This window comes from Otolemur garnettii, unplaced genomic scaffold (assembly GCF_000181295.1).
Source record: "Otolemur garnettii isolate 467f Iridium unplaced genomic scaffold, OtoGar3 scaffold00064, whole genome shotgun sequence".
Classification (NCBI taxonomy): domain Eukaryota; kingdom Metazoa; phylum Chordata; class Mammalia; order Primates; family Galagidae; genus Otolemur; species Otolemur garnettii.
Window position 1 is genome coordinate 508,454 of NW_003852459.1, and position 26,873 is coordinate 535,326.

Sequence of the window (26,873 nt, forward strand, 5' to 3'; positions counted from 1 at the left end):
AAGCTTTACATGTAGGATTGTAAAAGGGGGATAAATAATAACTCCTATAATGATAACACTTTTTCCCTTTTCACTATGTATAAAATCATACTGAATACAACATGAAAAAGCACTTAGTATTCACTTCATGTAATATTTGAAAATTGAAAAGGTTACCCAATAATTTAGGATCAGAAATTCAGATATTGATTCTTTGACTAAATTTTTCATGCCAAATGATCATATATTGAATAATTGAGACAGCTTTAAAATTTTTTTCCACACCTTATGTAGTTTAAAATATGCTGGCCATTAAAGTATTATGTATATTGCCTACATACCATCATATTCTAAGAAATCATAAAGATTTATTTAGCACCTGTTAATTATGTGACATGAAGTTCAATATCAATCAAGTTTATTTACTAGGAGGAAAATATTGTTAAAGTCAACAATGACGGAAATTGTCTTAACCGATCAGTGTAGTATTTATTTCTCAAACAGTATCCACAAGCAGTTGGCTTAGCCCAAAGGCGCAAAAAGGAAAAAACTGTAATGTGAGGGAAATATTTTGGCAATTTCTAACATTTCATTTTTCTCTTCTTTAAATAACAGTTGAATTCAGTTCTTGGTGTTACACGTGGCTACATAATTAGAAGACAAAATACAGAAATATAGAGGTGAGGTTTTGCCAACTACACCTTTACCTCACAGTCAACGACATCATCCTCAATTTTACCCAAGAATTTCACAGTCATTTTGCAATGATTCCAGCAAACAAACAAGAAGAAACTGATACTTGTTCATATACAGTAACAATAGGCTTAGAGTTCAGTTCATTCCTACTATGTGCTTTGGCTCCAATGCCAAGAAGTTCTTTATTCAAATAAATGCATCATTACTTTCTCATAATAAATAACATTAAATATTCAGCTGAAAATTTTCAACATATTTGAAAAGTGTAGTGTTTCTCTGTCACAGAAAACTCATCAATGTTATAGAAAAACTGCATTTTAAATCAGCTCTAATATCCTGGGAGCTTCTTTTAAAAATCCCCCAAATCCTGGCATACCACCGTGAGCTGGGCCTGGTCCCCTGGAGGCAGGTGCCAGCTGCACTGCTTATGCTCAGCTTCCTTCAGCCACCCCACAGAGACTATTGGCAGCCACCTCAGAGCGGTAAAAATAAACTCCAAAGTATTTTTAACATAACACAACAAGGCTCTATGAAAGAAGAAGCCCATGAGTTAAAAACAGCAGCATTTTTCTTTTACCTTCCTGTGAGTTCCATTCAAAAACACTTTTTCAATATGATCATAATAGGCATCACACCAGTATAATGTGTTGGTGTGAAAGTCCAGAGTTAAACCGTTTGGCCACAGCATCTTTGAAGTCACAAAAATCTGCCGACTGAAGCCATCCATCCAGGCCTTCTCAATCCTTCCCACGCTGTCATCTATTTCATCTTCTTCCCAGTCTGTCCAATACATCCAACTAAGATATTCACAAACAAGAGGGCACACGTGTTATTTCAACTAGCCGCCGTATACAGACACTTCCTCAGATTTGGCCCTTCCATAAAATCTAGTTACATTCTGATTTTTTCTCCGATCTAAATGCTTATCTGTCAAAGGGAAAGGGACAACTGTAAAGTTTTAAGAGATGTAAGGATTTATTCAGTGATACCAACTTATTAAGCCTTATTACAGAAAATCCACCGCCACCCCTCTCACACTTAATGGCTTCATGCATTAATTAACCAGGTAATAAGTGTCAGATATCTATTTTCTTTGGTATTGATAACAATTCTAGAAAATTATTTTTTGAGGGGCATTACTGTTTCAAAATGTCCACTTCAAAGAGTACATAATCAATTATGTGATTAAAAAGCAGACTTGGTGACATGAGAACTCACAGCAGAGTTGATGATCTACTCCAAACTTTATTTAATCTCAGATGAATTATTATTTTTTAAAGCAGGCGATTGGATTGCCTTTGTTCTAAAGGGCACAGTCATACTGGGTTTGTTTAGCCAGTCCTAATTTGTCTTCCTAATGCAAATGATCTGTGCTTTATTACTGCTTATTATTACCCCAAAGCCCACAGAAGATGATTTAGCTGCACATAAGTTTAATAACAGCAGGTTGACTGACCTTGAGATTTTGAGCTTTAATTTCTATCTCACACAAAGGCATCTGCCTTTAAAAACAAATCTTTTGTCTAAGCTCTGACAGTGGGAGGGGGGCCTTGAGCTAATGTTTCAATTCCCTCATGAATAAGGTTAAAACCCACCACATGTGTTGCTTCAGGGTCATGTGAAAGTTCTTGAGTTATTAATTAAAGTGTAGATTTTAATTCAATCATTCCATATACTTCATAGTGCTCAATGCTTTTCTAAGCTGCTGACCCAAGAAATACCCTGATTAGATCTCCTGCCTGTCACATTTTGTGGAGCCTAAAGAATTTCTGAGGTAATTTGGGAAAAATCTGTATCCATGACTAAAAATCCTACTGTGATCTAAACTGGCAGATGTCTTGGAAAGGGTGATGTAACAGACCGTTCATTATTTCCTACCAATGAAGCTCTTTTTTAACTCTCTTAACAGTTTGCAGTTATGTTGATATGCCTTTTTAGAACTGAGGAGGTAAATCGAGACTGCTGAATTTTATGCATTCTAGAAATACAAGTGGCAAATGCCTATCTCTTATCCTGCATTTCCTTAGAGTGGATTTAACATTGGGTCAAGTTTGGAATAAACAGGAGAGTCATTCTTTTGCTCTAATTCTACGCTAGTTATACATAAATACTTGGCCTCAGCTATGTAAATCAACTATATAAAAGTAAATTGTTCACTTTGTTTATCTCTATTGATTATTTTCCTGAAGTCTTATGAACATTTAATCAATACAGTTTTATTGTTGCTAAATTATAACTTGTTAAAATTATCTTTCCCTGTAACTTTTCCTTTTGATCATGGATATACTTTTTTCTGTGACTAACCTGAACCAAATATAGATGTGTGCATTTACACACACACATACACACAAGAGAAATAAATATGAATATTCTAAATATATTGTACATTGTCTCACCACTTGAAAAAAAAATGAATTGTTTGTGGATGGAATCACATAAGTTCATATATATATATATATTTAAATAGAATATAAGAAAAAAATTTTCTATGTAAACAATGCTTGTCTGCTTGATTAATGATATATATGTGATCATCATCTACTGATTTAATTATCTGTTTAAAAGTATACTGTGAAAGTTTTAGAATAAATATCATATGATGATAATTCTTAAGTATAGAAAATGAGAACTATAACCTACAAAATAAGCAGGAACTAAAGATTTTCCTAGGTGGCTATCTGGATATTCACCACATGAAAACATGGTTAATAGAGCTTTCTGCTAACATAGCGAGAAAAATTCTACCTCTTCTTTCAAAGCTCGTCCAAGTACAAAGTTTTGATGATGTTCATCAGTAGCCTTCGTGGAGAGAACAGTCAAAATAAGCTCTTTCCTCTGTTTTTTAGTAACGCATTTCAGTTCTTCTCTATTTATTGTATGCATCATATTTAATGGTATTGCATCTCTAATGATTCAAATTAAAATTAATATAACTAAGGGAAGAGATTATGCCTTATTTATATAAAGTTGCACCCTTGGATACAAACAGCTTTATTGAGATTAATTATGTTCCCAAATTCAATTGCCTTATGAGGTGCCCCATACTAGAAATAATCCTTAAATGCTTCACTGCTATGGAAATAGAATAGTGTGTTTTCCATTGAAAAACTTGACTTAGTTGCTAACTAGGAGGGTGTGGTCCTTTAAGATAGGGATATAAAAGGATCCTTTTATTTTGGAAAAATATATGGTCAGCAGGGGATGCATGTTGTATAGATGGCCTTACAATATGCCAGAACTGGAGATGTAAGTTTCTATGTTGTTGATATAAATTGTGAAATGTGAAATTATTGGAAAGTTATAGTTATTATAGTTATCTGATTGAGAGAAAATGCCATCAACATCTCTTCTTTTATTTTTATTGCCATTTCAACAATTGTTGACGTCTGTCATCCCAGTCTTCAGCTTCTCCTGTCTCAGGAGGTCTCTACTTTTCTGTACCATTATAAATGGTACTGTTCAAAAAGGACTCCTACTGGGCATTCTTTTTCAAATCTATTGTGTTTTGCAAGCAGCTATCATATTGCCATCGGTTGTTTTTCTAAATTCCTTTGGAAATCTTATTCGAACTTTATGACTCAGATCTAAACTAAAAACTTCAGTGACGTTCTGAAAAGCATCTATTTCATTCTACTTTATCTTCCTGTTAAGTGTATGTGTTTGTGTGAATGTAGGTGTACCCTGCATACCAGACTATAAGCTCTTTGAGAACAATTATTTATTACTGATTTCCACTGATCTATAGGGTAGTTACTGAATAATAAATTTTAATAAAAACTTAATGAGAAAATCTTGTATTGGTTCTGAGCTTTTGAAAAAGCATATCTCTAAAATGAATTATTTTTGTTAATAGGCTTGTATGGTATAGAAAATCTGTCATTCTCTTCTGTGTACAGCTGCAAATAGATATTATGGTGGCAAAAACGTAAGTAAATCAATTTTATGCAAAAATTACTTAAATTATGTTATTTTGAATGGAGTTTTACAAATTAAAACTTTTCTTTAAAGTTATATATAAGGCTGCAACAATTATTTGAATAATTAAGTTCACATAGTTCATTTTTGCTTGTACTGCCTTCCAATTCATTCTCTATGAAAAAAATAAGATTAGTCTTTTTAAAATATAAATTTAATTGTATCACTTCTCTATTTTACCCTCTCACTGAAGAAAAAATACAAAGCTCCCGTCATAGCTGGCAAGGCCCTGCTTTTCTTTTCAATCTCATCTTTAGTGACTTTTCCTCCTGCTACCTAAAACCCAGCCCCACTGCCTTCACTCCCGTGCCTCTGCCATCCAAGCTTTTGCCCAGTTTAAGATTATTAACTGAACCATTTTATTAATCTGAAATACTCTGCCTTCTATTCTCCATGATTAGTTCCTTCTCTAGAAGAGAGTCTCAGCTTATATGATGCCTCTGTAAAGAGGCTTTCTCAGCAAACTCATTTAAATAGTTTTCTAACTATTAGTCTCCAAAATATCAACTTATTTGTTTTTCTCTACCACTTTGATCTATTGAAATTACATTTGGTGCTTATTTATTTATTGCTCTTTTGTTACTAAATTTGTTCTTATATTACATATCTCTCCACTGGGAACTTTGTAAGAAATAAGTCTATGCCTGTTTCCTTAACAACCATACACCTACTGCAGAGCTCTGGGTATAACATATTGTCAGAGAAAAAGATGTGTGTGTGTGCTTAAATACCCATATATACATTCACATATACACACACACACATACTTTTTCTTAAGATTTGTGCATAATAGTTAATAGAAGTTTTCTCATTTTATTTGGATATTTGTGACTAATGGAACAGGTATATCAGTCATTCTTTGTTATGTCAAGGGAAAACAGAGGATGAGATGGTAGACTGCCATAACAAAGACACAGATGTTGTCTTAATGAAAAGAAAAGAAATCGTATCAATCAGAATTGTCTCCAAGGAGTGTGAACTCCGTAGATGCTATAGGTTTCAAGTACAAGTTGAATGTTTGCTTACTTGGGGGGTGTTGAAGGAGATTTGCTGGATTTGATAAGAAAGATGGAACTAGTGGTTTCTAAACTTCTTTCTAAATTATATGATTCTGTGTATGTCCTGTGTATGATGCCTGTGTATTTATTTTATCTCTCTAAGCACAACAAAGACTATTTAATGCTGTCAGAAAACACTTTTCTCTAACAGAATACCAAAAAGGGAGATGCTCTTCTAAGACATATTTGAAACTTCTTGCTTCAGGTATAAATGAATGTTTGGAATAAACATTCTCTATAAATTCAGATAGCCTTGCTTTAAAGATCACCTGGTTTAAAAGTCTGAGAATGAAACAGATAGTTATAGAATTCACACATAAAATCACTAAAATTACTTTAAAATTCTGCCAGTGAAAACATGTAAAATTAGTTTATCCATTGCCTAGGAAGAAACACCCTGATCATAATTGGAACAACTGTCAACACAAACGATTCTATGTGCTGTAATTTGGTGATCCGAGTTTATAAGAGATTCACACGCCTCTTATCTAATTAATTTGTTTTGAATATGTGTAGTAAGGTATCAAGAATATTCACTTTGTGAGGTTATTCTGAAACAACAACATATAAATCATGGAGGGAAAACACACACACAAACAATTACAAAAAAACTCTGTCAAATATGCAATGTATTAGTTTAATTATGAAATTCTTTCAGGGAGTTCTACATTCCTTTGATATTTTTGTAAGTACAGTTTTGGATTCAGGTAATAGTGCTGAACAAAAATCAAAAGAAAATATTTTACTAAGAATTAAACAAAATATTCCATTCTAAAACAATGTCTACTACAAAATGATGCCCCCATCTGAGAATTAACATGCTAGACAAAGCAATGAAGTATAGTGGCCAAGAGTAAAGTTTTAGAGACAGGCTGCGTTGGTTTAAATACCTACCTAGTATCTTACTAACTGAACGGTCTTTTGTAGGTCAGTTATCAGTTTTTCCTTTCTATCATAAAATAGGAGTAATAATAGCAATTAATTAAAAAATTATGGTGAGAATTATAGAATAGCTGCATAGTAATCTATTTAATGAAATGCCTGGCCTGTTGTAAATGTAAAAAAACCTTTTGCTATTTTTTTACATACATTGCATTTCAATTGCCTTTAAAAATTAAGTTAATTGATTTTTGTATTGAAATTATTTTTTATGTTGCTATTAGGCTGTTTAAAGAATTATAGTGCTAATCTGAATGAATCAAGTAATATAACCTTTATATATAAAATCTACTTATTTCAATTTAGTGTACTTTGACAAGTTTATTTAGTACATTTCCCAGTGAGAAAATCATGAAATGCATCCCTTTTCTCAATCAGACCATTCACTAGTGTATTTTCCGGTACATGTGCATTTAAATAAGGATGACTATTATTAAATATGTTAAAACAGATTTATTATCATTCTCCTTATATGAAACTGTTCAAATTCATACCCATTGACTGGATCCACCACAATCCCTCTGGGATGAGACATTTCTCCCTCTAACAGAGTCTTCCGACTCTGAGAAGCCTTTTCCAGTCTCGCCACGTTAATGGTTTTCCTCTGGCCATCATTCGTCCAGTAAAGGTTATTTCCAATCCAGTCCACAGCAATTCCCTCCACATTATCCAGATCTATTAAAAAAGGAAAAGTAAGAAATAAATAAATAAATTTTTTATTTAATTCAAAAAGCAATAGACTCTGATTCAGGAATTTTTTGTGCCATGATTTTTGCAAATATTATTATTCCATAGAATACTTTTCAATTTTATTTTGAATGTCCCTATATGTGAGTAATACATCCTTTCTCTTTGCATGGATTTTTCCATTGTACAAGTGCTGACAATTTAATCCTGGTGGTTAAATATTTTTATTGAACTTTGGTTTACTGTAATTGAGACAGTATCCTGCAGAAAATCAGGAAAACATAAGTGATATGAGTAAAAAAGTATGAAAATAAGTGAAAAAAAAACAGTAATAAAGACTGTTAAGAAGAAAAATCCACTGGTACTATATGTAACCTAAGAAATCAAAATGATATAAATGTCCTCTTGCACAGAGATGAAAGAGGTGCACACGTCTGAAAGGCCAGAACAGGCTTTCATCTCAGAACGGCATCAAGAGCAAACCTCAAAGAATCAGTACTTACGGATATTTTGGACATATTTTAAAAAAGAACCCCATTAAATGTTTGTGTTCTAAGAGTCAGCCAATGATAAAATCAAACGATACTATAAACATATAATTTTATGAGATCAGCTAATCTAAACCCTTTATTTTACAACTGGGGAAAGTAACACTGCCAAGTGAAGGCAGTTGCTTGTGGTCTATTATCATTCAAGAAGCAGCAGAAATGAGATAAAAAACTATGCCATCTGATCCCCAGAGTGGAAACCTTCAGAACCGCATAGTTACATTTTGCCACTTTGTAAACCATGCTCCAAATGGTCCACAACATAATAAAGACAGTTCCATTCTTCATTGCATGTGAAATTACTGTGAACTCTCTCTCTTATTTATTTCTTTTTAAACTGAGGAAGTCTGTTACACAGACTTTTTTCTGTCCTGGGTGTGAGTACAGGACTGTGATTTACCAGACAGGACCATAGTTAGTAGCATATTAGAGACAGAGCTGTGTATTCACACACTGCTTAGAAACCACACACCCTCACACCCAGACGTAACAAATATTAGGTTTTATTTTATTCTTTAGTCATGGCCCTTCTGACTCTGGGAATTTTTTTTTTCTTTTATAACCCTTTCTGCTTATCAACATGTACTCTGATTCAGGATGACTAATACAAAATGTGATTTGATCTAACTGAAAATCTCATTATAGTGAATAAGATATGTTCTCAATTTCAGTAAGCTGCCTGCTTTATTACCATCCAATATGAGTAATTTTAGCAGGTTAATTGTGCCTATGCTTAGGAAAAGGTTTAATTTTATCTTTACTTACTAAAACAATTTTACTGAGCGCTTTCCTGTTCTGGCTTAATGGAGAAAGTGTAATTTCTTACTCTTATTTTTTATTTATCATGGTGTGTAGCTGATTTTTATCTTGTTAGTTTTCAAAAATTGGATTACATTTAAAACTACTCCAGCATGGAAAATCTTCATGCTGGATAATACTTTTCTTTTTAAAACTTTCTCTTTTGACATATGACTTGAGATTTTTTTTTCTTCCATATGAAGCAGGTTAAATACTGTAGAGATGGAAATTATGTTTCTGACACTTGGGTAAGCAACTCAGTCACTCTGCTCCTTAATTTTTTCATCAATAAAGATAATAATAGCATTTTCTCCATAGGGTGATGACAAAGGATAAATTAGCTACTGTATGTAACACTTAGCACACTAGAATAGAATATCATAACTTCTCAGTATATGCTAGTTTTTATTAATTTGTCAGGATTAAAAATACTGTACATCTTAAAAAAATAGACAACTATTATTTATAAATGAAAGTAACAGATAATTTCAAAAAAGAAATTAGAACTTTGGAAAAGAGACTTTGGAAAAAACAAAATAATAAGTAGAAGTTAACTGATCAACGTATTCTATAATAGCCATACTTCTATCTGAAAAAAAAAATAACTGTACATCTATTCTGGCTTTTTTACTTATCAGTGCTACTTAATGGAGTATAGCTTTTGTTTTTCTCCTTTAAAATGATTTTTTAGTAATATTTTCTTGCATTTTTTACCACTGGCCAACTTTAACTCGAAATACTACATGCAGAGTCACTTATGAAGAAATATTAATGCAATAGAACTGACTTCTAAGGAGCAGGATTTGGTAGAATCTTGTCTCTGAGACAAGATCTAACTATTTTGTTTTTGAAAAAGTGAAATTCTTAAATGCTATAAATGGTGTGTGTGAGCTCAAGTTCTAGAAACACGTTGCCAGGTTCTGCCACTCATTATCTACTTCACCTTTCTCTTCAATTCCTCTGTCTTTAAAATGAGTAGAATGGTAGTGTTTAACTCATAGACATGCCTTGAAGATTAAATGAAATAAATATATGTGAAGTTATTAAAATAATGATTGGCACATAGAAGATGTTATATGAAAGTTGCTATTAGTATTATTAGTATTATGATAGTTTATTATTATTACTACTGTATAATCTTCCTTTCAGCTAACTCTCTTGTCTATTCACATAGTAATAAAACAATTTCCTTACAGTGATTTTTTTATTATGTTCTTTGTTATGTTTTGTTTGTTTTTCTGCTTTTTCTTTCTTTACAGAAAGAATAAAGGTGACTAAAGATTAAAATAAGAAAACTCATGTAAGGATCTATGTGCCAATGAGAAATCTTTTTTGGTAATTTTTAATGGGGCAAGAAAGAAGCTTCTGTCTTATAGAACAAAGTACGAATGATCAATTAACCCCTTTTTTCACAAATATCCATTGATAAGGGCAACATTCTGCTTCCATATTATTTGGTCTGCTTTTGATTAACTTACAATGTAGAAAGAAACCTAAGATAGGAATTGAATTAGACTTACAAACATTTAGTACTTTATTATTGTTTTTGTTTTTATTTCAGATTAAATATGGGGGTACAAACGATTAGGTTATAATGTTTACATTTGTTAGGTAAAGTTTCTGTTGTAGTTGTGTCCTGTGCCCAAAGGTGAGTGTGGTATATACTGTTACATTGTACCCATTAGGTGGGAGCCTCCAATGTACTCAGTACTAATATGAAGCCAGTAGAAGAACTAATAATACATTTGATACTTTATTCAAAGGGGCCTGGTTAAGTCCTACATTTGGGTGGAGGATCTGAGGCCACATGTGGCCCCTCCAGATTTCTAAGCAAGGCCCTTCAACTGAGGTTGATCTGTGAATCAAACTTTACAGAACAACCACCACCACCACCCCTTTTTTGAGACAGAGGCTCCTTCTGTAGCCTGAGGCTAGACTGCCAAGGTATCAGCCTAGCTCACAGCCACCTCAAACTTCTGGGTCCAAGTGATCCAACTTCTCAGATTTCAAAGTAGCTGGTAGCACAGGTGCCCACAGCAGTGCCAGCCAATTTTCCTATTTTTTAATAGAGACACAGAGACAGGGTCTCACTCTTGCCCAGGCTGATCTCAAACTACTGAGCTCAAGGAATCCTCCCGCCTTGGACTTCCAGAGTGATAGGATTACAGGCATGAGTGAGCCACCTCATCCAACCTACAAATCTCTTTTAAAAAGGGCTGCACTCAAGGAAACAGAAGGCATGTGGTTAAAGCAGCAGGTTCCCCATCCTATACCCATTTTCCTATTTCAATAGACATGTACTATCAACATGTTCATACCTCTCCAATAAAAAGAGAAATTCTAGTAGATAATGGTTTTATATAAATTTTTTGATTAAGATTATGTTTGTATTTTCCATACTAAGTGAAAGAATTATCTATATACTTCAGATAATAAGGGGACTTTTTCCTATACTTTCCAGTTAAGATTAATATTGTATTTTTGCTAATATTATTTAAAATTTCCACATTTTCCTTTGTAAATATGGTTTAGTAATTTCAGAATGTAAACATGGTTTAGTAATTTCAGAATAGCTTGTATAAATGGAATACTATAAGAGTAGTACTTTAAACATACATGTAAAGGTAGCCTTGGTACTTAATTGCGTGGTTCACTTAAGTGAAAAATTCTTAAAACTAATAATACTATTAGTTTTCCTCCTACAAGGAATACCTACTATTAAGGAAATAAGGATGAATAATAGAAAATAAAAGTTATGTAAATTAAAAAGAATAATGATCTGGATTTAAAAAGAATTAATAAAATAGTAATGTTCTTTAAAGGAATTTAAAACTTTGACAAAATAAGGTTTTTAAACAGAGCTGTTTTGAAAAAAATACTCAATGTATTTCTAAAACTGAAACTCTATTACAGGTCAGATTTTTAGATATTATACATATATTTAAAATATAATCTCCTACTTTTAATTTGGATCTATGATTTAAAAAAAAAAAGGCTGAGGTTATGAATAGTTAGTTGCCTTAGTTTTAAGTTCATAATCTGGACTTCCAAAGAGTGATCCATAAGTGCTGATGTTTTATAAAATAATTTGATTAATACAATAAGCAATTAGTTGGGAATTACACCCCCAAATTGAAATTATAAAAACACAATATTTACTTTTTTTTTTTTTCACTTTATCCACGTATACCCATGGTATATTTAGCATCCTTAGCATGGACATCACTTTAGAAATTGGAACAAAAGAGTACAGAGTATGATGTGCCTTAAATAACTAGACCTGCAGCAGGCAGGTAGATATGCTGGGGCCAGCAGTGCCTTACTCTGCCTCACTCTGCCTCAGAGTCAGCAGGTAGACATGCCTGGGGCCAGCAGTGCCTCGCTCTGCCTCAGAGTCAGCAGGTGGACATGCCTGGGGCCAGCAGTGCCTTACTCTGCCTCACAGTCAGCACTTGGACAAGTCTCCCACCTCCTATTCTTCTAGTTCAATTAACACAAATTCTCTTTGTGTTATTCAATATGGCCTGAGGCATCACAGCTCTTCTTTATCTGACATGAGTGAATGACCTCCATTTAATTAATACTGTGGCAGCAAAAGTTTGCTTACTGAATTTGCTATCTCTGGAGGTTTTAAGGGTCTGTGGTCATAGACTGAAGTTTTTTATATCATCTGTCCCTAGGGGCCAGCTAAGGCTGATATTTCTCATCTTCATTTTCATTCCAAGTAAGAGAGGGTAACTACACAAGCCTCACATGCTAGTCGTGACTTTGTATTTGGTAAGAACCAGATACTTCATTGTTGTATTCAAAGAATATGCAGAATACATATAAGGATCTTAATTTCCTTGTATTATCAAGAGCATATTGTCAATTCCAATAGATGAGAAGATACACATCATCTCTTTATGATATTCAATTATTTCATCTCCAATACAATGAACTCATGTATAGAGCCATGCTATGCATCATAGTTATCAATAAAGTAATCTAAAGTAATCATTAAAATAAAAGATGCAAAGATTGGTTAACTGAGATTTTACTATACTTCCATGTTTTCAATTGGCCTGATTTTGTTTCATAGCTGCTAATAGGAGAATGTAAGACTTTATTACGTTGGTACAACAAGCAGCATGGTTGTCAGCAGATTGGGGTCAGTTTCCCTATACTACAAAGTGCCCTGGGACAATGGGGAAGGGCCCATATGGACGCTTTCACACAAAGTGAGTGGCAGGACAAAAGAGTTTTCAGTTTAGGAATTTCAAACATGTTATAATAGGCAGTAAGCAGGCCTGCTTTTTGGCCTGGAAGAAGACTATCTCTGTCTTTCAAGACTCTTCTATATAGACATCCTTGAAGAAATTTCAGGAAAAAAGGCAGTAAGTGTCTCACTTTAAGAAATACAGAAATGTGAGGGATCCTTGGAGATTATCCCCTAAGAAAAGGTCCTGAAAAAAATCATAATTTGATAATCACTAATAAATGCATATAGGTAAAGCTAACAAACTGGTATGCAAATATGACCACAAATAATTTCTGGATTTCAAGTTATTTTTCTTAGGGGAATTCTGCATTGATTTCTGCAACCACACCTTAAAGCTCATCATTCACCTAGGTATATGTGGTGGTTAATTTTATGTTAATTTTGTTTAGTTCCATGTACACAGATATTTGGTCAAATATCAGTCTGGATGTTTCTGTGAAGGTATTTTTTTAGTGATATGAAAAGTTAAATCAGCAGACTTTGAGTAAAGCATGTAACCCTCCATAAGGTAGATTTGCCTCATGGAATCATTAGCAAGTTTTTAGAACAAATAGACTGAGATCCTTAAGAAAGATAGAATCCTGCCTCTGGTCTGTCTTTGGACTAAAGCTGCAATATGAACTCTTTCATGGGTCTCTAGTCTGCTGGCATATCCTACACATTCTGAGCTTTCTAACCTCCAGAATCACATGAGTCAATTCCTTAAAACAAATCTTTCTTTCTTTCTCTCTATATATCTTATCCATTCTGTGTGTCTGTGGAACCCTGATTAATACATCTTCATCATACTTGTGATTTGAAAACACTAGGCAAAAGAACATTCTTCATCTTCATTCTTTTCGGATGAAACAACTGCAAAGTATATGTTGCAGAGAACAAAGTAGGCTCAAATTTAAGAAAGCCCTAGAGATATATAACCAGAGTTGCTGGCGTGTATGTAGAGAAAAGGGAACACTTCTTCACTGCTGGTGGGAATGCAAACTAATACGTTCCTTTTTCAAAGATGTTTGGAGAACACTTAGAGAACTAAAAATAGACCTTCCATTCCATCCTACAATTCCTCTACTAGGTATATATCCAGAGGACAAAAAAATCACACTTTAACAAAGACATTTGTATCAGAATGTTTCTTGCAGCCCAATTCATAATTGCTAAGTTATGGAAGAAGCCCAAGTGCCCATCAACCAACAAATGGATCAATAAATTGTGGTATATGTACACCATGGAATATTATGCAGCCTTAAAGAAAGATGGAGACTTTACGTCCTTCATGTTTACATGGATGGAGCTGGAAAATATTCTTCTTAGCAAAGTATCACAAGAATGGAAGAAAAAGTATCCAATGTACACAGACCTATTTTGAAACTAATTTATAGCTTTTTAACATAGTAACTAAGAAAATGCCATGAAGGCTATGTTAACCAATTTGATAAAAATGTTTCAAATTGTATACAAAACCAGCACCATGTACCCCATGACTTCATTAATGTACACAACTAAGATTTAATAAAAAAAGAATACATAACTCATTTTACAATATTCTGCTAAAAAATGGTATAATATCAGAATCCTAATTGTGAATTGGTAGAAAGTCATTTCCATTAACACCCTTTTACTATCCAATTCTGTCTATTTAACAAGAGAAAACAGAGCTAAAAATTGTTTTAACTTTTTCAACACAAAATATCAGAGCTATTCTGGGTACTTCATTTATTCCTGTGAAGTAGGTTGTAATTTGTAGAAATAAAATACTGTGGAACCTATTTCATCAATAGTAAATTACTCAATCTCTTTCATATTAGTTGAAGAGGCAATTCTGTTAGTGGTCACTTGAGCAATTTAATTTCATAGAAAGTGACTTTTTTTTAGAGCTATATTTTCGGATATGTTCCATGTTTTCACATTTGGTCATTTAAAAAAGTTGCATCACTTCAATTGATACTTTTTACTGAATTTATAAAAATAACAATGTAACACACACAATGCTTACACATCACGTTTAGTAAAAGATACTGATCATTAAATTTCAAGTTAAGCTGAAAAGCCAGAGGCTGCAAACCTTCATTATATTTATAATTGCCACAGCAAAGAACAAATGTGTCATTGCATGTGACTATCTTCCCAGAGCTGTCAACGAACATAAATCAAACAAAACTTTTTCAGATTCAGATAAATACTTGGAGTAAAGAAGGGAAGACAAAATGCATGGTGTGTTTTACATAAATGTGGTAATAGAGATCACATCTCAATAATAATTCTCTCACAACACTGTTTTTGTTTTGTTTTGTTTTGTTTTTTGAGACAGAGTCTCACTATGTCAGCCTCGGTAGAGTGCGGTGGCACCACAACTCACAACAACCTCAAACTGTTGGGCTTAAGCAATTGTCTTGCCTCAGCCTCCCAGTAGCTGGGACTACAAGCACCAGCCACAATGCCCAGCTATATTGTTGTTGTTGTTGTTGTTGCTGTTTAGTAGGCTCTGGCTGGGTTCAAACCCACCAGCCCTGGTGCATGTGGCTGGTGCCCTAAACACTTAGCTAAAGCTGCTAAGCCTCTCACAACACTTTCCAGAAATATCTCAGAAAACATGTGTAGTCACAATCCTCTTAGTACACGGATAGTCTTACAGCACTGAAGCAATGAGTCAAGGGCAAGGGTAGTAATGAAGTCAGGCAGGAACCTAGTGAAGAATTCAGTATTTGTGGGATAAAGGAAGCTAAAGATCCATATAGTCTAGCTTCTATATTCTACAAAAAATAAAACAAAGATCCAGAAATTAAGGTGATTTATAATGATCTATGTTTAGTTTATAGTATATACATATAATAAGTCCTAAAATCTGACTCATGTTCCAATGCACCTGGCCTACTTTTCATTCAAGTTGGTCTCCAGAACTGTAAATAAAAAATGATGAACAGAATAAGGAGTCAAAGAAAGTTAATATGTTTATAAAGCAATGCTTTATTTGAAAAAAGGAAAGTGGGTCATGGGAGCGAGGATGAGAGTAAAGGTAGAGTAAGATTATTTCAGTGAAGAATGATTTGGGCAAAAAACTTTCCAACTATAAAGACTGTAAATATTGAAAGTTCACATATGTTTTTCAGATTCTCACACCTTGGTAATCTTTGGTGAATTCCTTAAACCTGAGCATCAGTTTTCTCCAATAAAAATGTGAGCACTAATTCTACCCATGCTAGGATTAAAGGAGAAAGTAATAGACAGAACAATGCCTGACACATAATCAAATTCTCTATAAAATATAGCTACACATATTATTTTCTTACCAAAATATATTTGATAACTACACAGAAATTTAGCAAATGCCCAGATGGATGGAAAGGAAATGTTAAAACACAGGAAAAAACTGAGCCATTTTTACTGGCTACATGAGAATGAGAAGACACAGGAAATAAACTTATTGTGAATAAATGGATGAAAATCTTTAGTTAATAGCACTGTGTCAACATTAATTTTCCGGTTTTAAAATTGCAGTACAGTTATTTAAGATCTGTAGGGAAAACTGCGAGGGTGCAATAGACTACATGCTTGTGTCCTTCCAAAATTCATGCATCCAAACCCTAATTCCAATATGATATTTGGAGATGGAACCTTAGCGGGGGGTGATTAGGTCATGAGGGTACAGCCCTTTTGAATGAGCTTAGAGTCCTAATAAGAAGTGACCAGAGAGTGCTCTGATTCTCTTTTCTTCCTGTGAGGGTTCAATAAGAAATCAGTAGTCTGCTGCCTGGGAGAGGGCCCTCATTAGAACCTGGTCCTATTGGCACCCTGATCTCAAATTTTCAGCCTCCAGGACTGGTAAGAAAGAAATCTCTGCTATTTATAAGTCACTCAGTCTATGGTATTTCATTATGGCATCCCAAACTGATTAAGACAGAAGGATATACAGAATTTATACATAGTATTTTGCAACTTCTCTACTAAATTAAAGGTAGTTCAAAATTAATTTTTAAATATGTAATAAGTGAATGAACTACTTTAGAAAGGCATTGTTTTTAATATATATAAGATGTCAATGCTAGACATAGCATTATCTGAAGAAAGGGAGATAGTTACGATATTAATGGTAATGCTGCATTTTATACTAGTTTTGGCATAGTAAGTAAAATAAATGAATTCTTGTAATACCACAGTGAAACCGTAAAGAAAAAAGGTAATGATAATCAAACTAAAATACCCAATCATGTATTTAATGAATGTTTATTGTATCACTAATATATACCAAGCTCCATTCTAGGCCCTAGGGATCTATTATGGGAAAAACAAACACAGATCTCTGACCTACTGAAGCTTGCATTCTTGTAGTAATGCAATAAACAAGTAACACATCACCAGAATAAGCACTAGAGAGAAAAAGTCATCAAGGAAAGGGGATCAGCAGTTGGGCTGGGTATATATGTAGGTAGGCAGTTTTTTGTTTTATTTTTGAGACAGACTCTCACTTTGTAGCCCCTGTTAGAGTGCTGTTATGTCATAGCTCACAGCAATCTCAGATTCCTGGGCTCAAGCAATTATCTTGCCTCAGCCTCCAAGTAGCTGCGACTAAAATTGTCTGCCACAATGCCCAGCCATTTTTACAGATGGGGTCTCACTCTAACTCAGGCTGTTCTCGAACTCCTAAGCTCAGGCGATCTGCCCTCCTTAGCCTCCCTTAGTGCTGGGATTACAGGCGGGAACCACTGCACCCAGGCCTGGGTAGTGGTTTTATTGAGCTGGCATAAAGGGCTACGTGGGGAAGTAGTCGATAAGCAAAGACCTGTATGAGGTAAAGAAGAGAGGCACCAGGTTATCTGGTAGAAGAACATTCCAGACATGACCAGAGTGTTCAAAAGACAACAAGGAGAACTGGAAAGAGTCTCAGGAGTTCTATATGTTTTATCACAGAAAAACAACTAACCAGCATTTTCCCCTATAAAGTTAAAAGTCATTATATGAAAAACCACTACTTCAAATAGTGATTTTACCTGAAATTCTCATGAAAAGTAGAGATAAGTGGGTCCTTAATATGACTGGCACTTATTTATAGGGCCTTCTTTACGAGTGTTTAGAGAGGCAGTGCCAATTGTTTCCTGGTATCCCTGTGTATTCTTGCTGAGTTTGTCAAACTATAAGCTCATCTGTCCTCTGATCTCAAACCATTTCTATTGCATGGACAACTAAACAAGTCAAAGGGACCACACTGCAACTATTGTATAACTTCCCGTTCTGCAAGGCAAGGGAACTGCAGAGCTTGCTAGCTAGTGTTGGCTGCTTTCTCAGAACGTTCAAACCCCTAGGCCTTGCAGTCCTCAGCCGTGACACAACCCACTGCTCCATTAGCATTCCTCTAGGCTGATGATGTTGTAGCATGAGACTTGGGGTGGGTGGAGGGACCAGTGGATCCAGGCCAATACTCAAGCCACCTGGTGTGCTGTGAGCAATAAACCATCTTAAGTCTCACTGTCTCATTTTCCACTTTCAACACCTGTGCAGTGGTGGCAGGTTCACTCCTGGTCATCCTCTATGATAGGATTTCTCAATTTTAGCACTGCTGCCACTCTGGATGTTAAAATACTTTGTTGTGGGGGACTGTGCTGTATATTATGTAGGGCATAGCAGCACCAGTCTCTATCTGCTGGGTACCAGTAATGCCTCCCTCTGTAGTTTAACAACCAAGAATGAGTCTAGGTAACATCAGATGGCCCATAGTAGATAAAATGCCACTGGTCTTTGAAGTTGGAGTTCTACCTTGAAAGTAAACAATATTTCTCAGTCTTTTTTAGCCCACTCTGATTTCTCTAAATATGAGTTTTCTTACCTTCAAATAAAAAGTTTCCTGGCAATATTTTTGGCAAAATCATGTAAGAGTATTAAACTACGTTGTTCTGCCTAAGATTGCATAAATACAAACTACTATACTTTTTTCAAATATACAGTCCAGTATGGGTCAAATTTATTGAAATTCCACATATAAGAAATACTTTGGAAAGAAAAATGTTAAATGTTTTATGGGTACTTACAAATGACAAATATTTTAAAAATATTTGTCCCCAAATCATATGTATTTATGTATGTCCTTATATATCTTTTACTTTAAATTTTGAAAAAGGATATTTTGTGCCTTTTAACCTGAAACTACAGTAATCTAAATCATACATTTTGAAATTCCTTCACTTAAGATAAATTCAAAACAACTTAACAGCTAAAATATCAAGGCAACTTTTTAACTGAAAACATGCATGTTTTTTCTGTGGTTTACAATAAAGATATATGAAAACTCATTTTAATAACAGACATAAAAATGCCAAGTCTGGAGATAGGAATACACTGGTATCCTAGAAAGGCAAATTGGTGCTAATCGAAAAAGGGAACAGATACATATTAAAATGTTTCCTATGATTATCTGGCCTTCACCATATACTAATATTATTCAAGTTTTCTAAATATTGTATACTAAACTACACTAGATGACATCTATATTTTTGTTTTATATCTGAAAAACTCAGAGCCCAAAACACCTTATTTTAATGAGAAGTTTTATTCTTTCCAATTGTGCAGTAATACTGAAGGGAAAATTAAAGTTAATCGATAAAAGATGAAAGAGAGTTAGATGTTTAATTTAAGGAAGAGCCAAGGTTGTCATCATTCCCTTTTTTTATTTTTTAAAGGGGGCAAAAGTTCTGAGGTTATACAATAGTGTTTCCGAATCTAAGCCTGACTCTAGACTAAATCTAGTTGGAGATAAAGGTACACCACGTGCTAGTCTGGTGTCATAAATCTGAGAAATAAATGTAATTTCTGTTAAACAATAAAACATCTTGAATAGAGGAGTTTAGGGTTATTTTTCCCTCCTTTTTCATCACATATAAAGTAAGAGGACAAATATTTCAGGATATTCTTTAATATATTTTTTCCGTGACGTTGTCTGTCTTATTCTCTAGTGTATCCTCAGGACTTAATTTGCCTGCGTATTACATCATCCCAATAAATACTGTTGATGTGAACAGGTGCATTAATGAATATCTTGCCCTCACTTCATGAAGAATCCAAATTCCCTTCTGATGACATACAAGACCTTCCTTAATACTTTGTCGCTAATCTCCTGCAGAAGCCTTGTGAGCTGCACTGCCGTGTATTATCCCACTGTTAGCTGCCTGATGTGCCATACTAGAAATAAACATGGATTTTGCAGTTAGAGGAAAAGTATCTTCTTTCTAACTGACTTTTATTTTTGCCTTTAAAAGACATTTTATAAGATTTCACCTTATTTGGTTCTTTTAAATGCAAATGGAAGAGCACATATAAGGCACCTAGGAACAACAAGATTCAACCCGTGTTGGCTGTGTCGGCCTCTTTCCCTACATTCGTGTGTATGGATTTACTTCCCTTTGCTGTGCCCTCTTTCTCCTTCTTACCTCCCTTTGTCTGCATCTTGACATTTTCTAAATCTATCACTTCTTTCAAGGCCCAGAGAATAATCTTCTGCTATACAAATCTTCTTTTATTTTCCCTATAAAATTAATCTGTCCTCTAACTCCTTTAGTACAGTCTCTGCATCTCATCCCCAACACAACATTACCTTGTTACGTTTACTAAAGTGTGGGAATGCCAGCTTTTCCATTTGTCTCTATAGAATAGAAGGCTGGACGGAAGTAAAATTCATGCTGATAATTCCTAGTAGAGACCAGTATTAAATCTTGGTATGTAGTAAATATTTGTAAAATAAAAAAAAAAAAATAAATGAAATCACCATAAATCTGAGTGAAGGAAAGAATAAACAGAAAATTAACAGGGAATTAGCCCTCATGGGGCTAGTTTGTTCAGTCACGGCGGTTCTCAACCTGTGGGTTGCGACCCCTTTGTAACAATGAAAATACATCCTGCATATCAGATCTTTACATTACAATTCATAATAGTAGCAAAATTACAGTTATGAAGTAGCAACAAAAATAATTTTATGGTTTGGGGTCACCACAACATGAACAACTGTATTAAAGGGTCCTGGTATTAGAAGGCATTAGAAAGGTTAAGAACCACTGGCTAGAATATTAGTGAATAGACTTGGAGCCCGTAACACAGTGGTTATGGCGCCAGCCACATACACCGAGCCTGATGGGTTCGAACCAACCTGGGCCAGCTAAACAACTGCAACAAAAAATAGCCAGGCATTGTGGCGGGCACCTGTAGTCCCAGATACTTGAGAGGCTGAGGCAAGAGAATCACTTAAGCCCAAGACTTTGAGGTTGCTGTCAGCTGTGATGCCATGGCACTATACCCAGGGCGACAGCTTGAGACTCTGTCTCAAAAATAAATAAATAAATAAAATAAAAATAAATAAATAATAGAAAAGTTTTAGATTCTTAAAAATATTCATATATTTGGGACTATAGTAAAAATGTACAAATTTACATTTTCACATTTTTAATTCTATATCACCTACAAGAGTCTGAAAGGCCTTATAGGTCTTCACATGCCTAGATTTTCACATAGAAACATACCATTTAGTGACACTAAAGATATACTACCCACATGCCTGACTGACATATGCTATCACTATTCTCAGAACCATCAAAAGCAAATTTTGGAGAGATTTTTTTCACTTAAATAAACAAGATAAATGATAAAGTTATTACTACTTAAAAAGTACCATGCAATATAAAGAGTTTAATAACAAAATTATTTCCTACCTTGTCCTCCTAATGTTGATTATTCCAGGGAATTTGAAATGTCAGTGATGTAATGATAGGTAAATAATATTCAATAAAGTGTAATTCGTATTCTACTACCACAAGTCAGAAACACCTAATTCAAAGAGGAAGGCGGTAAAAAAGCCCTGAGATCATACATAGCAGTGTTGTAGCTAATGCTCTATTATTCCGTTAGCATTACTGAAAGTTATTTTTTAAGAAATAGATTTGTCTTTACATAACGAGGTTGCTCATAGTTTGAAACAGGTATTTGAAATATGCATCTTTCTAAATCATAGATTATTTCATTAAAGAACCCACAGTATTTTAATAGTCATTGTTTCTCTCTTCTGGATTATAGTGCTGAAGGTTCTGGAAAAAAAGTGAAATATCCTCTAGGAAAGCAGCTTTTTCACCATCTATTTAAAATAGTATAAAGTTCAGAGTTGTCTCAGAATGTAATTATTACAACATGTGCTTATTTTAGAAATGATGGTCTAACATACTGAGTAGATCATAGGAATATAAACTGGGATTTGGAGTCATCGGTTATAGCTCTGTTGCTACTTATCTGTAAGACTTTTGGCAAATGATATATCCCATCTAGTTTGGCTTTACAGAAAAGAAAGAAATACTCACTTCTGTATTAAAGACCTATCATATATTAAGTACTTTACAAAAATGATGTCTCTTAATCCTCAGAACAATTATTCTCATCTTACAGATATAGAAACCAAGTTTAGAGAGGTTGGATACATAACCTCCCCAAGGGTTACACAGCTAAGAAGCTATGAAGCAGAATTAAAACTCAGAGAGTTGACTCACAGCTATCTGCCTGTTTAATCTTTGCACAATGTTCCATGATCATTAAAAATATTCCTATTTCCAAATTTTTGTTATAAACTCTGTGGTGATCATCACCACCCTATACTTATTTACGGATAGAACGATGTTAGAAAGAGGGAGACACTGCAGAGTTTTGAGATCACACAAACAAGTTCAAACCCCAGCATAACGTATAACTGATTGATTTACAAGGCAACATTCCTTAACTATGGTTAAGACCTTGGTCCCTAACTTGAGCAATCTCCACAGATGTTCTATATACGAAGGTTAGCTTGAGGATTCAGAATAATTTATATGACATATCTGTTTCATATTAGGACCTTAGTAAATGCTATTGCTCTTATAGAACACCAAATATTTTCTCAAACAGATAAAATTTAGCTTGGTTTACAGTATAACTTTAAGCTGAGTCCATGAAATGTACAAAATTAATCATTATTTTCTTGGAGGAGTGATGTATATTACTACACATACATATATGCATTATGAGGGAATAAAAATTATAAAATTTTATCAAATTACAGAATTCAAGAAAATAACTTAGTTACCTCAGGTTGATAGTTTTGATTATTTTAATTATCTAATCTTCAAATTTTTGTATTCAACATTTCACCTTTAAAATGACAAAAGAAGGCTAATTATGGTACAAAGTTTGATGTTTCCCTTTATTCCATCTGGACTTCATATTCCTCCAAGTAGTTCAGAGCAGAATGCTATTTATGACTTCTCATAGTAATTAAGCATGTGTAGGTTACAAAGGAAATTAGTTCTTAAGCTATTTTTTAAATAGCTGGCTAAATCATGACCGAGAGGTTTACGAAGCTGATGAGTCACCTTATAGCACACCTAGCCCACAATAAGACACATCTTTATATAGAAAAGAAAAGGAACAAAGCCTAAAATCTTTATATTATTTTTTAACCAAAACCACAAAAGCAGCAGTGACAATTTTCACTCTACAGAAAGAAAAGTTGTTACATATCAGAAAAAAAAAAAAAAACAACAAAACTTCTTATTTTAAGAGGTGGTTTAGGATAATATGATTAAGCATTATATAAAACACAATCCTTTTTTAATATTGAAATTTCCATTCAGTAAATATAAAAGAAAGAAATTCAATTGTATAAAGATTTTGAAGAAAGGGTTTAGCTGGCAAAAGACAAACTAAAATAAAATAATATCCAAATGAGAAGTAAGAAGAAAATTTGGGGCTGTTACTTTTGCTAAGAAACCATTCATATTTCAAGTAATTAACTTATATTAAGGTGAACAAAAAGATTATAATTTCACTAGTTGCACAAAACAACTTGGTTTACATGGTTTTTCATAACTGCATTTCTTTGCAATCACCATTTTCTTTATAATTTATATCTAAGATAGGAATGCATATGATGTTGTACAAATTTTAAAAGGACAATTGGATGTGAAAGACCCTCCCTAGAAGTAACACTATTAATTGTTTTTTGATTCTTCCCTAAAATTTTGATATACTTCCATAAATAAGATCATCTTATAAAAAACATTTTTTTAAACTAACTTTGTCTGTTTATCAGTTGTCTTGAAGTTTTGTTGTGGTAAGTGTATATAGCGCTATTTCACACATCATAACTGCTACTTACTATTATTTGTAAGAAATGCATCATGCCTCTTTTGATAGACATTTATGTTGTTTCTAATTTCTTATTACTAATAAAGCATTTTTGAATGTGTGTATGCTCCTATAGAATATATAACAAATGGTAGAATTGCTGGGTTGAATCAAGTACTGTATCAGTTTTGAAAAACATTACTAAATAATGTTAGAAAAATCAATGTAACAGTGAACATTCATTCAGTGATGTGAGAAATCTTTCCTTGTAGTCTCATAAATATTATGTACTATTAATCTTTTTAAAATCTTAGGGTGGTAAAATTAGCTTATTGTGTTGATACACACTTGTTGTGATTGGTCTGATGTTGAGTTCCTCTTCATGTGCCTATTCAGAAAAATTATAATCCTTCGGTAAACTGTCTTAATAAATCCTTTTTCTGGATGTTTTTATTTATCTATTTTGCAATCATTTTTTTCTGTTTCCTTTTTCTGAACATTTTTGCCTAGTTTATCCTCTGTGTTTGCACTGGCTCATATTGTTTTATGTTTTAAAAATGTGGGTTTTTTTTAAATTCAAATGCTTGTATGTAGGTAGGTATTTTTTTCAATAGTTTATGGCTTTTGGGTCTTGCTTAGAAAATATCCCACAGGACAATGTATTTCCTAAATTTTATATCTTTTTTCTCCTTTATCTTTATTTTTGGATAATTTTTGAGGTAAAACTTTAACTTAGTTTCTTCCCAAATGAATATACAATTATTCCAATTCCATTCTTCATGTGTGCTGCTGGGGGTATGTAATTAATGTTAGGGGAATGAACTAATCTGGACCTATTATTTTAAGTGCAGTTAATTATTAAATTACTTTAAAGATTGCCTTAAGGCTTTTCTTCAGCTCTTTTAGTTTTTGTTAGGACTATGGGGTTTCTCTTTCTCAAGTGTTATATTTCAATTTTATATCTGTGGTGTTTAGGCTACATTTTCTGATGCTCTTGTTAGTCTGGTCCAATCTGCATGTTATCTAGGAAATTCTCATTATTTCTGATCACTGATGGTATACTTTTCAATTTCCCATTGTTTTTATTAATTTACTTTGTTAAAAATATCTTTTTTGTCATTGGTATGAGTATAGAGTATAAAGTTAAATTATTTGCTTAACTTTATATTTAATCCTTTGCCTAATTAAGCAAATGGAAACTCCTTGAAAACCACATTTACATTGGAAGATAAATATCTTGCCTACTATCAGATGAATATTTGGCAAATAAAGGATTTTTGTAGGTGAGTAAATGGAAATCCGAACAAAAAATGAAGATCGGGTTTTTAGATAACTGTTAACACATCATCCTGCACCACCTCTTTAAATAACAATTTTTTTTCTGATAATGTAATGCCTAAACCAATTTTCTTTTCGTAAAACGAAAACTCGTACTGCTACTTTTTATTTTTTTTGGTTAAAAATGATATAAAATGAAGTTATTGAAAGTAGAAACACTTAAATCTTTTTTCATCAAATGAAATGTCTTTAAGTATAAACTGTGGATATTTAAAAGCATCACAAGGGATTCACGTATATTCAAAGGAGTACTCAGCTGGTTTTTGGATTGATTATAATGTTGAAGTAAAAGGAGAGAAATCAGGTTTTAAAAATATTTCAGTTTTCTTCTTTATATTCTTATTTGCATTAATGCATTATAAACATTCAGAATTTGGCTTCACTTAACATGTAGAAAGCCACAGAAGAATATTGAAACACATAACAATAAGAGAAATCCCATTAGTTTACAAGATTATAACTTTTCTTGAGTCCAAAGAAAACTGAGATCCTAAGACAACAAAATGAAACAAAATGTAAAAGATGACAGGCCTCTTCCAGAAAAACAAACAAACAAACAAAAAACAAAAAAGAGAAGCTATGAAGTATTGTTCCTTTGGCAGAGTGCAGGAGAAAGAGGAAACTACCATAAAAAGGTAGTTTCTTAAAAAGCTAAAATGGTAAAAAATGTTTAAAGCCAAATGTAGTTTCATGTAAGAGTTTAGAATCTCTGAGAACACCTGACACAAAAGATTCCTTTCTAAGAATTCACAAGAGAGAGATGGAAGGCAGAACAGGAAACCTGAGAGTAACCCCTGAGTTTCTTCCAAACATGAAAAGCCACCTAATCCCCAGACTCTTATTTCACACAAAGAAAAACCCTTAAATCACTGGGGAGGGAAAGAAGACCTTCCAACTCCCAGAAACAGATAATGATCCTGTGAAAGAGGTGTAAAAAAAGCATCTGCCACTAGAAAAGAAGCAGGAAATCCTCTCTCACCCAACAGCTGGAAAGGTGAACTGTCATTGAAAGAGGGGTGGAAGCCAAGTCGTAAGTCCCAGAGGGAGGGATAAGAAAACTCCCTGGCCCTATGGTAAGCTTATTACTCATAACAAGCAACAGTAATCTATTCCTTGGAAAAGAGTAGAAATTCTGTTGTCACTGATCTCAAAGATACACCAACGCTGGGGAAGAAGAACAGCATTCTGCAGGAGGAGAAAAAGGTGCTTGGACCAAGAAATCTTCATTGGTACATAAAGGAGAGGTTTGCTATCCTGGGGGTGGAGAAGATTATCTCCTGACCAAGACCTCACCCAGATATAAGGCTGTGTCTTGCTGCCATGGCAGGAGAAAGACCTTCAAAGATCAGACTAGGATCTATACCAAGACTGGAACAAGAGAATGGAGAACTGCTTTTGCAACCACCATGAATCTCCCACTTAGTAACAGAATGCAGAAGTCCACCATTGAGCGAACAACAAGCATGCAGAGAGAGA

The 26,873-nt window shown here is 33.7% G+C and overlaps 1 protein-coding gene across 1 annotated transcript in view; it reads right to left on the reverse strand.

The window, feature by feature from the left end:
- Positions 1-26,873, reverse strand: part of LOC100949794 (low-density lipoprotein receptor-related protein 1B-like) — a gene marked incomplete at its 3' end in the record, with an annotated part of 1,553,965 nt that overhangs the window by 458,244 nt on the left and 1,068,848 nt on the right. The window contains exons 11-12 of the mRNA XM_003793025.1: positions 7,142-7,322; positions 1,253-1,472 (exon numbers count right to left, since the gene is read on the reverse strand). Coding sequence (XP_003793073.1) covers positions 1,253-1,472; positions 7,142-7,322 — 401 coding nt within the window. The remainder of the gene's footprint in view (positions 1-1,252; positions 1,473-7,141; positions 7,323-26,873) is intronic.